Source organism: Pimephales promelas, chromosome 22 (assembly GCF_988280905.1).
Source record: "Pimephales promelas chromosome 22, fPimPro1.hap1.1, whole genome shotgun sequence".
Taxonomy (NCBI): Eukaryota; Metazoa; Chordata; class Actinopteri; order Cypriniformes; family Leuciscidae; genus Pimephales; species Pimephales promelas.
This window is the reverse complement of record NC_142790.1, coordinates 19,284,891-19,295,600: the sequence shown is the minus strand read 5'-3', so window position 1 is coordinate 19,295,600 and position 10,710 is coordinate 19,284,891. Positions and strand designations below refer to the sequence as shown.

The window sequence follows — 10,710 nt, the reverse complement described above, 5'->3', positions numbered from 1 at the left end:
AGAACATGGCGTTAGCAATAGCAAGGTCATAGGTTGGCTTCACGTGGAGCACATGAATTAATAAAATGTATGTTGCGAGTGTTTGTAAATCTGTAAATGGATAAAAGTCTGTTAAACTGCATAAATATAAATATCAGTCCACTTTAGACATTCTACTATCTATAAGCAACTTGGCAACTACTATACATGAACTAACTCGCATAAGAGTACTAGTAGGCTGTTAGTTTAGGATTAAGAATAGGGTTTGTTGACATGTGTGCATGCAAAGTCACTTATAGTCAGAAGACTGCTAGTTGACATGTAGTTGCAAAGTTACTTATAGTTAGTACAATGTTGTATGTGTATTTTCTAAGTGTAACCGCATTATATATTAATATCAACACTTTATTACAAAAAATAAATGAATAAAACCAAAAAGAATTTGATCTTTCTGGGCAGGGCAGAAGTTTCCAATGATTTGAATTGTGTGAGCAGGAAGCATCTACACTATGTGAGAGCATGCTATTTTTAGCTAAGCTATTTTCTGCTCTCATTGTATTGACTGAAGCATCACTTGTATATTTCAGCCAAATGCTTTCTTTTCTAACCAGCAGATTATTCTTTTGTCTATTTATCTTCTAATAATTTAAAGGCATGAACTCAAATAACAAGCCCTGCCTTGTTGTGATGTTTGTTATTGTGAGATTTCACCTAAAGAACCATGCTAGTAAGTGAGCAGATTATTACTTGGTTAAATGTTAGCGGGTCATGAGCTGCATGGAGGTGCCAAGCAGATTTTAGAAACACCTATTATACTAACCTTGAGCACAGCAATGCCACCGTAACCCAGAGGGCCTTTGAAATACTGAAAAATCCACTTGAACTTAAAATAATCACAAAAATGTAAAGAAAAGATGAGCAAAATAATAGTCTAATGCATCCTCGCTGTTTCTACAAGGTGTCAGTTGGGTGCACAAACTGCCTGTTGGGCAGTTGCGGACAGTTAAAGGTGAACAGGAGATGTATTTATATTCATCTGAAGCTGCCCATTGGGGGGCGGGCCCATTGTGCCATGTTGTATCAATAGAAACAGGCTTGGACCTCCATTGCTTGCATACTGAATGTCCTGCATAAGAAATAGAAGATGGGTTGGAAAAAGTATGTAACATAAATATATACACACAATTATAAACGGAAACATTATAGGCTATGAAATGTTTATATAAATATACAATAAATGCATATAAATATACAATAAAATCTGTGAAGCATGGGTTTGCAATGGCAAGTTTTGCTTTTGTTAAGACAGAAATAGCTGGTTTTCCATAGGTCAGGGGTCAACTAGAGAAGGCATTTTAGGTTATGGTAGCCTAAATTAAACTCTGATAAGACACAGTAGATGATTTAAGCTACTGTATATAACAGTCTTGGACAAGTCGTTTACACCGTCTACCACTTGTGCACGAGTCTGGTCCGAATCCAGCACAATCCAGCATATTATTAAAGAGCTCTTTGCTAATACAGAGCACTGTTACAGTCCCTTAATGTAACTGAAATTTATTATAGGCTATTACTTGTTTAACAGCCTTTAAGAAAAGCCAGGAGCCGTGGCATGCATTCACACACTTCCACACCTGTTTCTGTCAGGGTCAAGGCTGTTTTTGTATGATCATATTTGGTTGACAGTTTGGGCTGGGGCACCTATCTATCTTCAAATCTAAATAAACATCATTCCATTCCAAAATAAAACATGTTTATCTTAGCCCATCTTCAATCTTAGTTACTTAGTTCTAAATTAAGCTATTGTCTTTGCACGGTAACAAAAAAGTTGTTGCCTTAAATTTAAGTACAAGCAACTTGTATATTTAAATCTTTCCAACTTTAATTGCGTTAAACTTTAAAAAAAAAATAGTTGAATCTTGTATAACTTATGAAAAAAATGTGAAAATTGCTTAAATTATATGTAAAAAATTATATAAAATTTAAGTAAAACAATGTAAAAAAAACTTGTTGTCATAACTTATTGATCATGTTTTAGTGTGAGTTTTACATTAAAAACACCTGAAATACCAGATTTAGCAATAATGACTTAATTTAGTAAGATCTGGCAGTTGGGCAGTTTAGTTTTAAAGCAGAACGATGTCATATGTAAACATATCTAACATCCACATCACCTTTGTCCTGACAAACATTAAAAACTAGTGGTTTTCAACCTAAATCCTACTAGTAACTTATGAAAAAAAATGTGAAAATTGCTTAAATCATATGTAAAAAAAATATATAAAATGTAAGTAAAACTATGTAAAAAAAAACATGTTGTCATAACTTATTGATCATATGTTTTAGTGTGAGTTTTACATTGAAACACCTGAAATACCAGCTTTAGCAATAATGACTTAATTTAGTAAGATCTGGCTGTTCAGCAATTTAGTTTTTAAGCAGAACAATGTCATATGTAAACATATCTAACATCCACATCATCAAGCTTAGTCCTGACAAACATTAAAAACGAGAGGTTTTCAACCCAAGTCCCACTAAGAGGCCTCAAGATGAATAAAAAGTACTTAATTATTAATACTTTTAAGTTTATTAAAATGGTCTAATAATTAATACTTTTAAGTTTATTAAAATGGTCTAAATTACAAAAAAGAAAAAAAAAACAAGATCAAGAATGGAATTTTATTTATATAAAATAAAGTCACAAAATGAATCGCAGATAGTTAAATATTAATACTCCCAGTTTCCATTAAAAAAATATTTTAAATACAATCGAGCCTTGTGTTGAACAATGAGCAGACTTTGAGTCAAAAAGATTGTATCCATACAATCAATTATCAAGTAGCTTTAATGCCCCCACGTGGCCAACAAAATCAGTGCATCTTATGCTGAACACCCACTTGATCAAACAAAAACTGACCAAACACACTCGTATAGGTCCAGAAAGTGCTGGTTTGATTTATTTGACCATATGCAAGATTCATGTCTTCATTTATAAACCCACAAACAGGAATGGTGAAATCCTTTTACTAGTACAGTAACCTAGTTACGGTCATCCTTAGGTCCTTACAGTTTCCTTGAGTTTTAAAGGAGTACTTGATTACAGTGGTTCCAGTTGTGTGGAACATATGGTTGTACGTTATAATGGCCATAAATTTGATCCTATGAATGCAGATGTAAAAATGTCTGTGACTGCCTCCAGTGAAAAGGCAGATGAGATAGACTAATAGAAAGCCTAATCCTCCAATGTTTCCTTTTTGCTGGTCTCCTGGCCTTCAAAGATCGGGTACTTGCTTTCCACCTCTGCCCATGTGATGGCACCATTGGCCAGGTCACGAATAATTTCGGGCAACTCGGTAACCTGTAAATAAACAGGTTGTATATATCAGCAAATAGTCACCACCAATGCTTACTCAAATGAAATGAAGACACAAAAATGCCCACAACTGCTTTACCTCAGCCCTGATCTGCCTCATGGAGTCACGGTCTCTCAGAGTGGCAGTGTGTGGCGTCTTATTAACAGTGTCAAAATCGATGGTGATACCGAATGCCACTCCGATCTCGTCCGTTCTGGCATAGCGCCTGCCGATAGATCCTGAGGAATCATCCACCTTGTGGGAGACACCATTCCTGGTCAGGGCTTCAGCTGTTGAGCAAAGCATAGTTATTACAAATATTATTTCGATATCATTGATGGATTTTTATAAATAAAGTACAGACGTTATAACTCACATAATTCTCGAACAAACGGCATAAATTCCTGATTTTGGCTCAATGGAAGGACGGAGCATTTGTATGGTGCAACAGTTGCAGGAAAGCTGAAATACTGAACAGAGAAAGCAGCAAAGTTCATAAATAAAGCAAGACAAACATATTAATTACCGAATATTACAGCATAATGCGTTTACCGTTCGCTGTTCGTCACCCTCTCGGATACGGAATGTGTGCTCAAAGATGGAGTACATGATTCTTCCGATGCCGAAGGAGGGTTCGATCACGTTAGGAACAACCTCCTCAACTGTGGATAAATTCCAAGTTTATTTATGTCTTTTATATATTCTTGTTATGCTGACATAAAAGGTTAGGTTCTGCTTCTTACCATGCAGGGTCTTCTGGAACCTCTTGACATTAACCATGTCCTTGGTGAGTTTGAAAGTCTTGCCCTCGGTCTCAATGGTGAATTCACTGCAGTGACAGAGGAAACCAATCAATGAACAGAATCATATTAGTGGAAACTTATTAAGACTTAATTTGATGATTAAAAAAAAAAGGAAGCTGGGATGGGACATATCAAAGGGCTTGTATGCCCCTTTTTTTTAAATAGCTGTAAAAACATGTTTTCAAAAAAAAAAAAAAAACATGAAAAAAGGTTATTTAAATTGTAATAATATTTCACAACTTTTACTGTCATTTTGATAAAAAAAAACTGCCTTTATAAAGTGAATCTTCATATTTGGGGGTTATTGACATTAAACATTTTGGTAACCCTATTTTAAGGTGATGTAGTTACACATAACTACTTGTACTTACTATAGTAATAACAGTAGATTATGCATAACGATAACTCTATAGTAAGAACATATAGTTAATTAATATTACTCCGTACTTATTTGAGTAAGTACAATGTAACTATGTCACCTTAAAGGGATAGTCCACTTTTTTTGGAAATAGGCTCATTTTACCACTCCCCCTGAGTTAAACAGTTGGGTTTTACCATTTTCGAATGTATTCAGACGATTTTTTGATATTTAGAAAAATATCAGTAACCAGACAGTTTCTTGTCTCATTGACTTCCATAGTATATTTTTTTCTATGGAAAAAATGAAAATCCTTTCCACAAGCTTTGGATACTCTGGCAATAACAAAACACGTGAATTTCAGTCAAATTTCAGAAATAAGTAGTGGAGTGCAACCTTATGGAGAGACTCAGGAAGAGGTTTCAACTTTTAGACTGCACCTGGACGTTTCTGAATGGGTAGTGGATACATTTATGTAGTTGTTGTGGAGTTACATTGATAGTTCCCTGAGGTATTTATAAGACAGCTGTGACATTTTTTTGTCTGATTTTCATGCTATGTCCACTTTAAAATCGATGATGCTCACCCATTCTCGTTGAGGAGTTTCTCCTGCTCTGTGATATAGCATTCATCACAGATGGCCAGGTACTCCATGGCAAACTTGGCATCCTTCTTATATGCTTTGCCGATGGCTCCTTTGTTTGGCTCGAACTGGACAACATTTACAACTTTGTGCGAAGCAATTAAGGAAGTTGACTGAAGACAAACAGAACTATTCAGATCCCAATCAAACGCTTTGACAATTGTAATTAGTAAAGTAATGAATGAAGTTGAAGGATATGGGTTCCTTCAAGGGTTTCTCAGCAACCAGAGGGACTTTGGTGGCCCGTGCGTGGCACAGAAGATCATAACACGAGCGATCAGCACACCCCACAATCTCAATCCACCCCTGAAAAAGAGCATGTGCAAACAAACAAATAAACACCTATTCTACTGCACAGAAGGTCCTCGAGCAAGCACTGAACGTACATAGGAGGTTTTGGTCTCGGCGTCCCAGCAGTCACAGGCGTAGTGGGCCATCTCATTGTCCATGTGCTGACGGAAACGAAGCTTGTCTTTTGCCACACCCACTTTGACCAGATAAAGGTAGATCCTTCCAATGAAGTAGCCCAAGACGGAGTTGTTGATGATGCCCTGCACACAGTACGAAAGTTAGTTAGAACAACCGAACTGTTAATTCTAATCAATGCATTATAATTGAGATCTTGACTAACCTGCTCCACGGCATCACCCAGCCTCATTATCTGGGCAGATTGCCCACTAGTCTGTGCTTTGGAGGAGTACAGCATGATCTGCAGATCAGCAACATTTGAAAACTTGGAATGAACCTTCTCAGTCGGGTCTACAAAGTGCTCAATCTCAGCCATCGTAAACTCTCTATGGAGAGAAATATTACATTTGAAATCCCAATGGAAACACTTCTGTGTGACAGCAAAACAACAAAAGCGAGTTATGTTCAAAAGGAACTTAGAATCCGCACCTGACGCGAATCAAGCCAGAGCGAGGAGAAATCTCATTCCTGAAGGAGTTTCCAATCTGGGCGGCGGCAAATGGCAGCTTCCCCTGGTTGAACTCCAAAAGACGTTTGAAGTTGAGGAAGATTCCCTGAGCGGTTTCTGGCCTTAAATAGCTAAAGGAAATAATGTAGACCCACAAATAATGAATATTTTAAAATTATAGCATGCAATCTAGGGGTGCCCAACATACCCTTGCATGTTGCCCCCAGGCCCAATGGAGGTCTGGAACATCAGGTTGAATGAGATGGGAGGTGTGAGGTCATTTCCTGTAATGGGAGACTTGACATTGTATTGCACAAACAAATCTGCCAACTCCTGCTGAGTGTAATTATCCATCTGAAAAAAATAATAATAGTAAACAGAACAAATTAATAAACAATTAAACAAATGATTACCGCCAAAAACATTTTTGTGGATTCGGTGTGGACTTCCCTATTCATTATACATTGCCCAAGTGAGACATACCTGAGTGATGACATTCTCCATCTCAGTTTTCTTATCTGCCTTACATTTTTTGTCGCTCATTAATTTCTGTAGATGAGCTAAAAAGCAAAAGACAATGCATGCATTTTATTAGTAGTCGTAGTGTTTATTTTTTATTTATTTAATTTCACCACAGGATATATTACTGCTACATTACTGTATATTCCCTGAATTAAAATGAAATATAAGCAGCGTTCACATTTTTGGAAATTTTGAAATAGAAATTTCCTACTGAAACCATTTTAACCAAGTTAATTGGCTTAAATCACCATGAACTAAGTATATACTTAAGTAAATAAGTTACAGGTAGGTGCATTTTCATTACAGAGCTTTTTATTTAAAAAAAAGATTGCAAGAAGAGTCATAAATATTTTCTAACAATACATAAAGTTAACTTTCGCAACTTTAAGGAGTCCAGATTTAGGTGTTTGGTCCAGATTTAGCAGTTGTTAATATAAGAAACAATGACAAACCTTTAAGGAGGTGGTCGGCACGGAAACACTCTCCGTTCTTGACATCCTTGACCATGTAGTCGGCAAATTTATCCACATGTCCGGATGTCCTGAAACGTGACAAAAGCATTGAATAAGAGTTCCAGAGATGATGCCATGGCAACAGATTGAATAAACAGATTAAAGGGGAATAGAAAGCTGAATGCTCACTTGAGGACGGGTTCTGGTGTAAGCATGGTGCAGTCGATCTCCAGAATCTGCTCCTCCTGGATGAAGTGTTGCCTCCAGACCTGGAGGATATTGTTCTTCAGAGCACATCCGACCGGCCCAAAGTCATACAGCCCACTCACACCTTTCTCACACACACACAACAAAAAAACTATTAGTTGATGATAACAAGTATAGGTTCTTTTTTTACTAATAAAGAAGCTATTAAAATACTTCTAAATGGAGGAATTTTGTAAACAAACAGAAAATACTCACCGCCATAGATAGCAAATGCCTGATCGTAAAAGAAACGTCTTTTTAGAGTGTCTTCCATCTTTGTTCGATCCACAATGTCATCTTTGGGCTGTAAGGAAAGCTCCTGTAAAATGGAAAAAAACTTATGTAAATCATTTGGATTTCAAAAAAAAAAAAAAAAATGGATTAAATAATTGGATTTTTTAAATAAATATACTTTAAAATATAATTTATTTCTGTGATGCAAAGCTGTATTTCCAGCATCATTACTCCAATCTTCACTGTCGCATGTCTAACAATCCAAATTTCTTTACTATCAAAAAAAGAAATGAAAAACTTGTAAACTAAAAAAAAAAAAAATCTGTTTTTTTTTTCTTTTTCTACAGACTTCAAATGTATTGAACCTGATAACTAAACACGTGACTTTAAGGAAACATGAAAGACAGATTAACATTTCTCACCTTGGCCTCAAGGATTCTCTTGCGAGCTTTCAGTTCTGCAACGGCCTTATTGACATCAACATCAGGAGCATTTTCTGCCTTCAACTGACGCACAAGATCACCCTGTGGAAAAATAAACAATTTAGTATATTACTATGATTACTACATATTAAAATGCATATGTATATATCCATCAACATTTTCCAAATCTGTGTTTTTCCCCACCCTCAATCTCCATTGGTCTCTGAATTGCTCATCTCAAACGTGGCACTGACAGACTGAATAATCCAACAGTAAAACCCCCAAATAAAACCACCACACTGTAATACACTTGCTGAAATATCACTTTTGCAAAAGTGTATTATGTAGTTTTCCATAATAAACTATTTTAACAATTTTGAATAATATAAAAGGGCCGCAGTACGTTCCTAAATGACGTTTCCACTTTGAATAAAAAGCCAATACGTACGTATTTATGCAATGCATGACTATGTGAGATAGTAATGCAGCATATTGCATAGCTTGTTATTGTCTTTCATTACCTGTTCCTTCACTGCCAGCCTCAAGGGAGCCAGAACCTCTTCAATATTGCTATCCATATTCTGTCCTCCCGTCATCTCCAGCCACGCGCTTCTCTTCTTCTTCTTCTCACACAAACAGCCCGACAGCGAGAGTGCTCTGATCGGAGGGGAAGCACACAGGCGTATGGGACTGGATCGGACCCTCGGAACAGTTCGGACGGTGGCGATCTGTGTACCGGTCCTGAGTAGGAGTGCTGATGTTGCGCTACGCAGAGACAGCATGGACCGAGAGGAGGAGCAACCACACCGCGGAACTGAATGATGAAATCCTTAAAAATGAGTAAGTGGGGGCGGCGATTCAGTTCGACACTTTCGCCATTTTTTTCGGTGTCATTGGATGAGTTTAATTTAAAAATAGCAGATTCGACACAATATCTCAGATATCTAGATAATAAATCGAAAAAAAAAAAAAATTATGTAAAATATAAATTAAATCCTACTTTAAATAAACAAATGTTTACTAATACATGAAACATTATAATAAATCGTTTTAAATAATAGGCTATTTTATTGACTTCTTGAAATGAACATCTTGCAAAAAAGAGAAAAACAATACACAGAACAATAAAACATATAATACAACGAAGATAACAGTTAAAACACACACAATATAGCTAAACAATATAAGTTCAAGACAAGAATATAATTATTAGTCCTTTTTTAAAACTAAAATAATTCACACAATATCAATACTTAAGAAATAACATTAATTTCGTGGTTGTCAATATTTACTATTGAGATCCATCGATAGAATGGGCCATTTTTATCTAATGCATTAACCGACACCTGCTTAAATGGCAAGGATAATTTGTCAATTTTTGGCTAGTCTAGATTACCCCACCCTAACATTAATAATTCATCCGTCAGTACAACATCCACAGTAGGCCTATACCTCAGTACACTTTGGAGAATATAATTAGAGAAGACAATTTACTTACAGTACGCTATATGAATATGATGACATAATACAATTTACATAGACCTATTGTATACAAATATTTCAATAATGTTAAAGGGATTCTAATATAATATAATATCCTCTGCAATTGTTTCCTTAGACAGACACTTGTTTTGCGACATTCTTTATTTGTGAAAGCATCGGGCAAGATGAATACATCTGACTTCAGATTATCTCCTCCAATCACAGGATTCCTGGAGTTAACACACTATTCGGCCACAAGATGTCAGTGTAAGCACACATTCAAACACTGCCTCAACAACAACTAATAACAATCTAAAGTCACTTGCTACAAAGTAAACACTGCAATTACTCTACACATAAACGTCACTCATTAGTTATATCGACTTTCATTATTAGCTAAAAGAATATTCTGTAATATTTGAATGTTTTTGTAAATAAAACAACCATTAATTCGTATTTGGTTTTTAAAAATCCAAATTAATTAATCAACAAGAATAAGCACTAAACATGATATATATTTTAATGGCCTGTTGACATTATTTATTTATTTATAGTTACATTGTTTATAATATTTTATTCATATTAAAACGTTAAAAAGATACAAAAATGTAATACAGTATAAATAGGCTGTAAAACTTGAAGTGAAGGTTGCATCACAGACTGCCTTATTAAACATTCAGATCAAACACCCACCATCATAAAATATTCAGTATCCCTCCCACCTCTCGCCCTGTCATTAAAACATTTCTGAAATCACTGCGATTTCTTAGTAGCTTATCAAAATCATTTCCCCTCTAAAGATTCTTCTGTTTAATGTAGCTATGCCTATAGGCTAAAATTGATCATTTTCTTCATCACCAGATTCTTGAAATGTGATGTTTCATATAGGCCTACAGTAGCTTATGGTTTCCTGGTGGTCTGAAACAGGTTTGAAATTTTAATAACACTTCTTTATTAGATGGTTTTGATATGAAGCAAACTATGTAAATCCAAGCTGCTATTTGAACATATCCTTAAAAAAGGGTCAGAAAATAACAAATGTAGGCTATAAAATATCATTTATCTTGTTTCATCTGGTGTCATGACATTATGCTACACTAGGGTTCAACATTATGTGCATAGTCTTCTGTAAAATACGCAACAAGCAAAAAAAGGGGATTCGTTGTTGTTTTGTTTGTTTGTTTTAAGTGTACACAAACTTTTTATTCACTCCCCAGTAACACAGAACGTTTCCCTAACGTTCCCATATTGTTCCCATTTGGTTATTTTTTGGGAACCAAATAAGAACGTTCTAGGAACA

At 35.6% G+C, this 10,710-nt stretch overlaps 1 protein-coding gene across 1 annotated transcript; it reads right to left on the bottom strand.

Moving 5' to 3' along the window:
- Positions 1-2,908: 2,908 nt before the first annotated feature.
- gars1 (glycyl-tRNA synthetase 1) lies at positions 2,909-8,742 on the bottom strand. Its single transcript, XM_089125470.1, has 17 exons — positions 8,450-8,742; positions 7,929-8,030; positions 7,489-7,591; positions 7,216-7,357; positions 7,027-7,115; positions 6,536-6,612; positions 6,261-6,406; positions 6,034-6,183; positions 5,768-5,930; positions 5,523-5,687; positions 5,336-5,442; positions 5,080-5,226; positions 4,076-4,161; positions 3,885-3,994; positions 3,709-3,802; positions 3,432-3,622; positions 2,909-3,337 (listed from the first exon to the last, which is right to left on the bottom strand). The coding sequence occupies exons 1-17, from the start codon at positions 8,708-8,710 to the stop codon at positions 3,212-3,214; spliced, it is 2,259 nt and encodes a 752-aa protein (XP_088981596.1). The 5' UTR covers positions 8,711-8,742; the 3' UTR covers positions 2,909-3,211.
- Between the last annotated feature and the right edge of the window lie 1,968 nt (positions 8,743-10,710).

Coding starts and splice junctions, on each gene's coding strand:
- gars1 (XM_089125470.1), bottom strand. CDS start 8,710: ATGCTGTCTCTGCGTAGCGCAACATCAGCACTCCTACTCAGGACCGGT. Junction 6,407..6,535: donor TGGAGAATGTCATCACTCAG/GTATGTCTCACT, acceptor TATTTTTTTCAG/ATGGATAATTACACTCAGCA. Junction 5,688..5,767: donor TGGGTGATGCCGTGGAGCAG/GTTAGTCAAGAT, acceptor TACTGTGTGCAG/GGCATCATCAACAACTCCGT.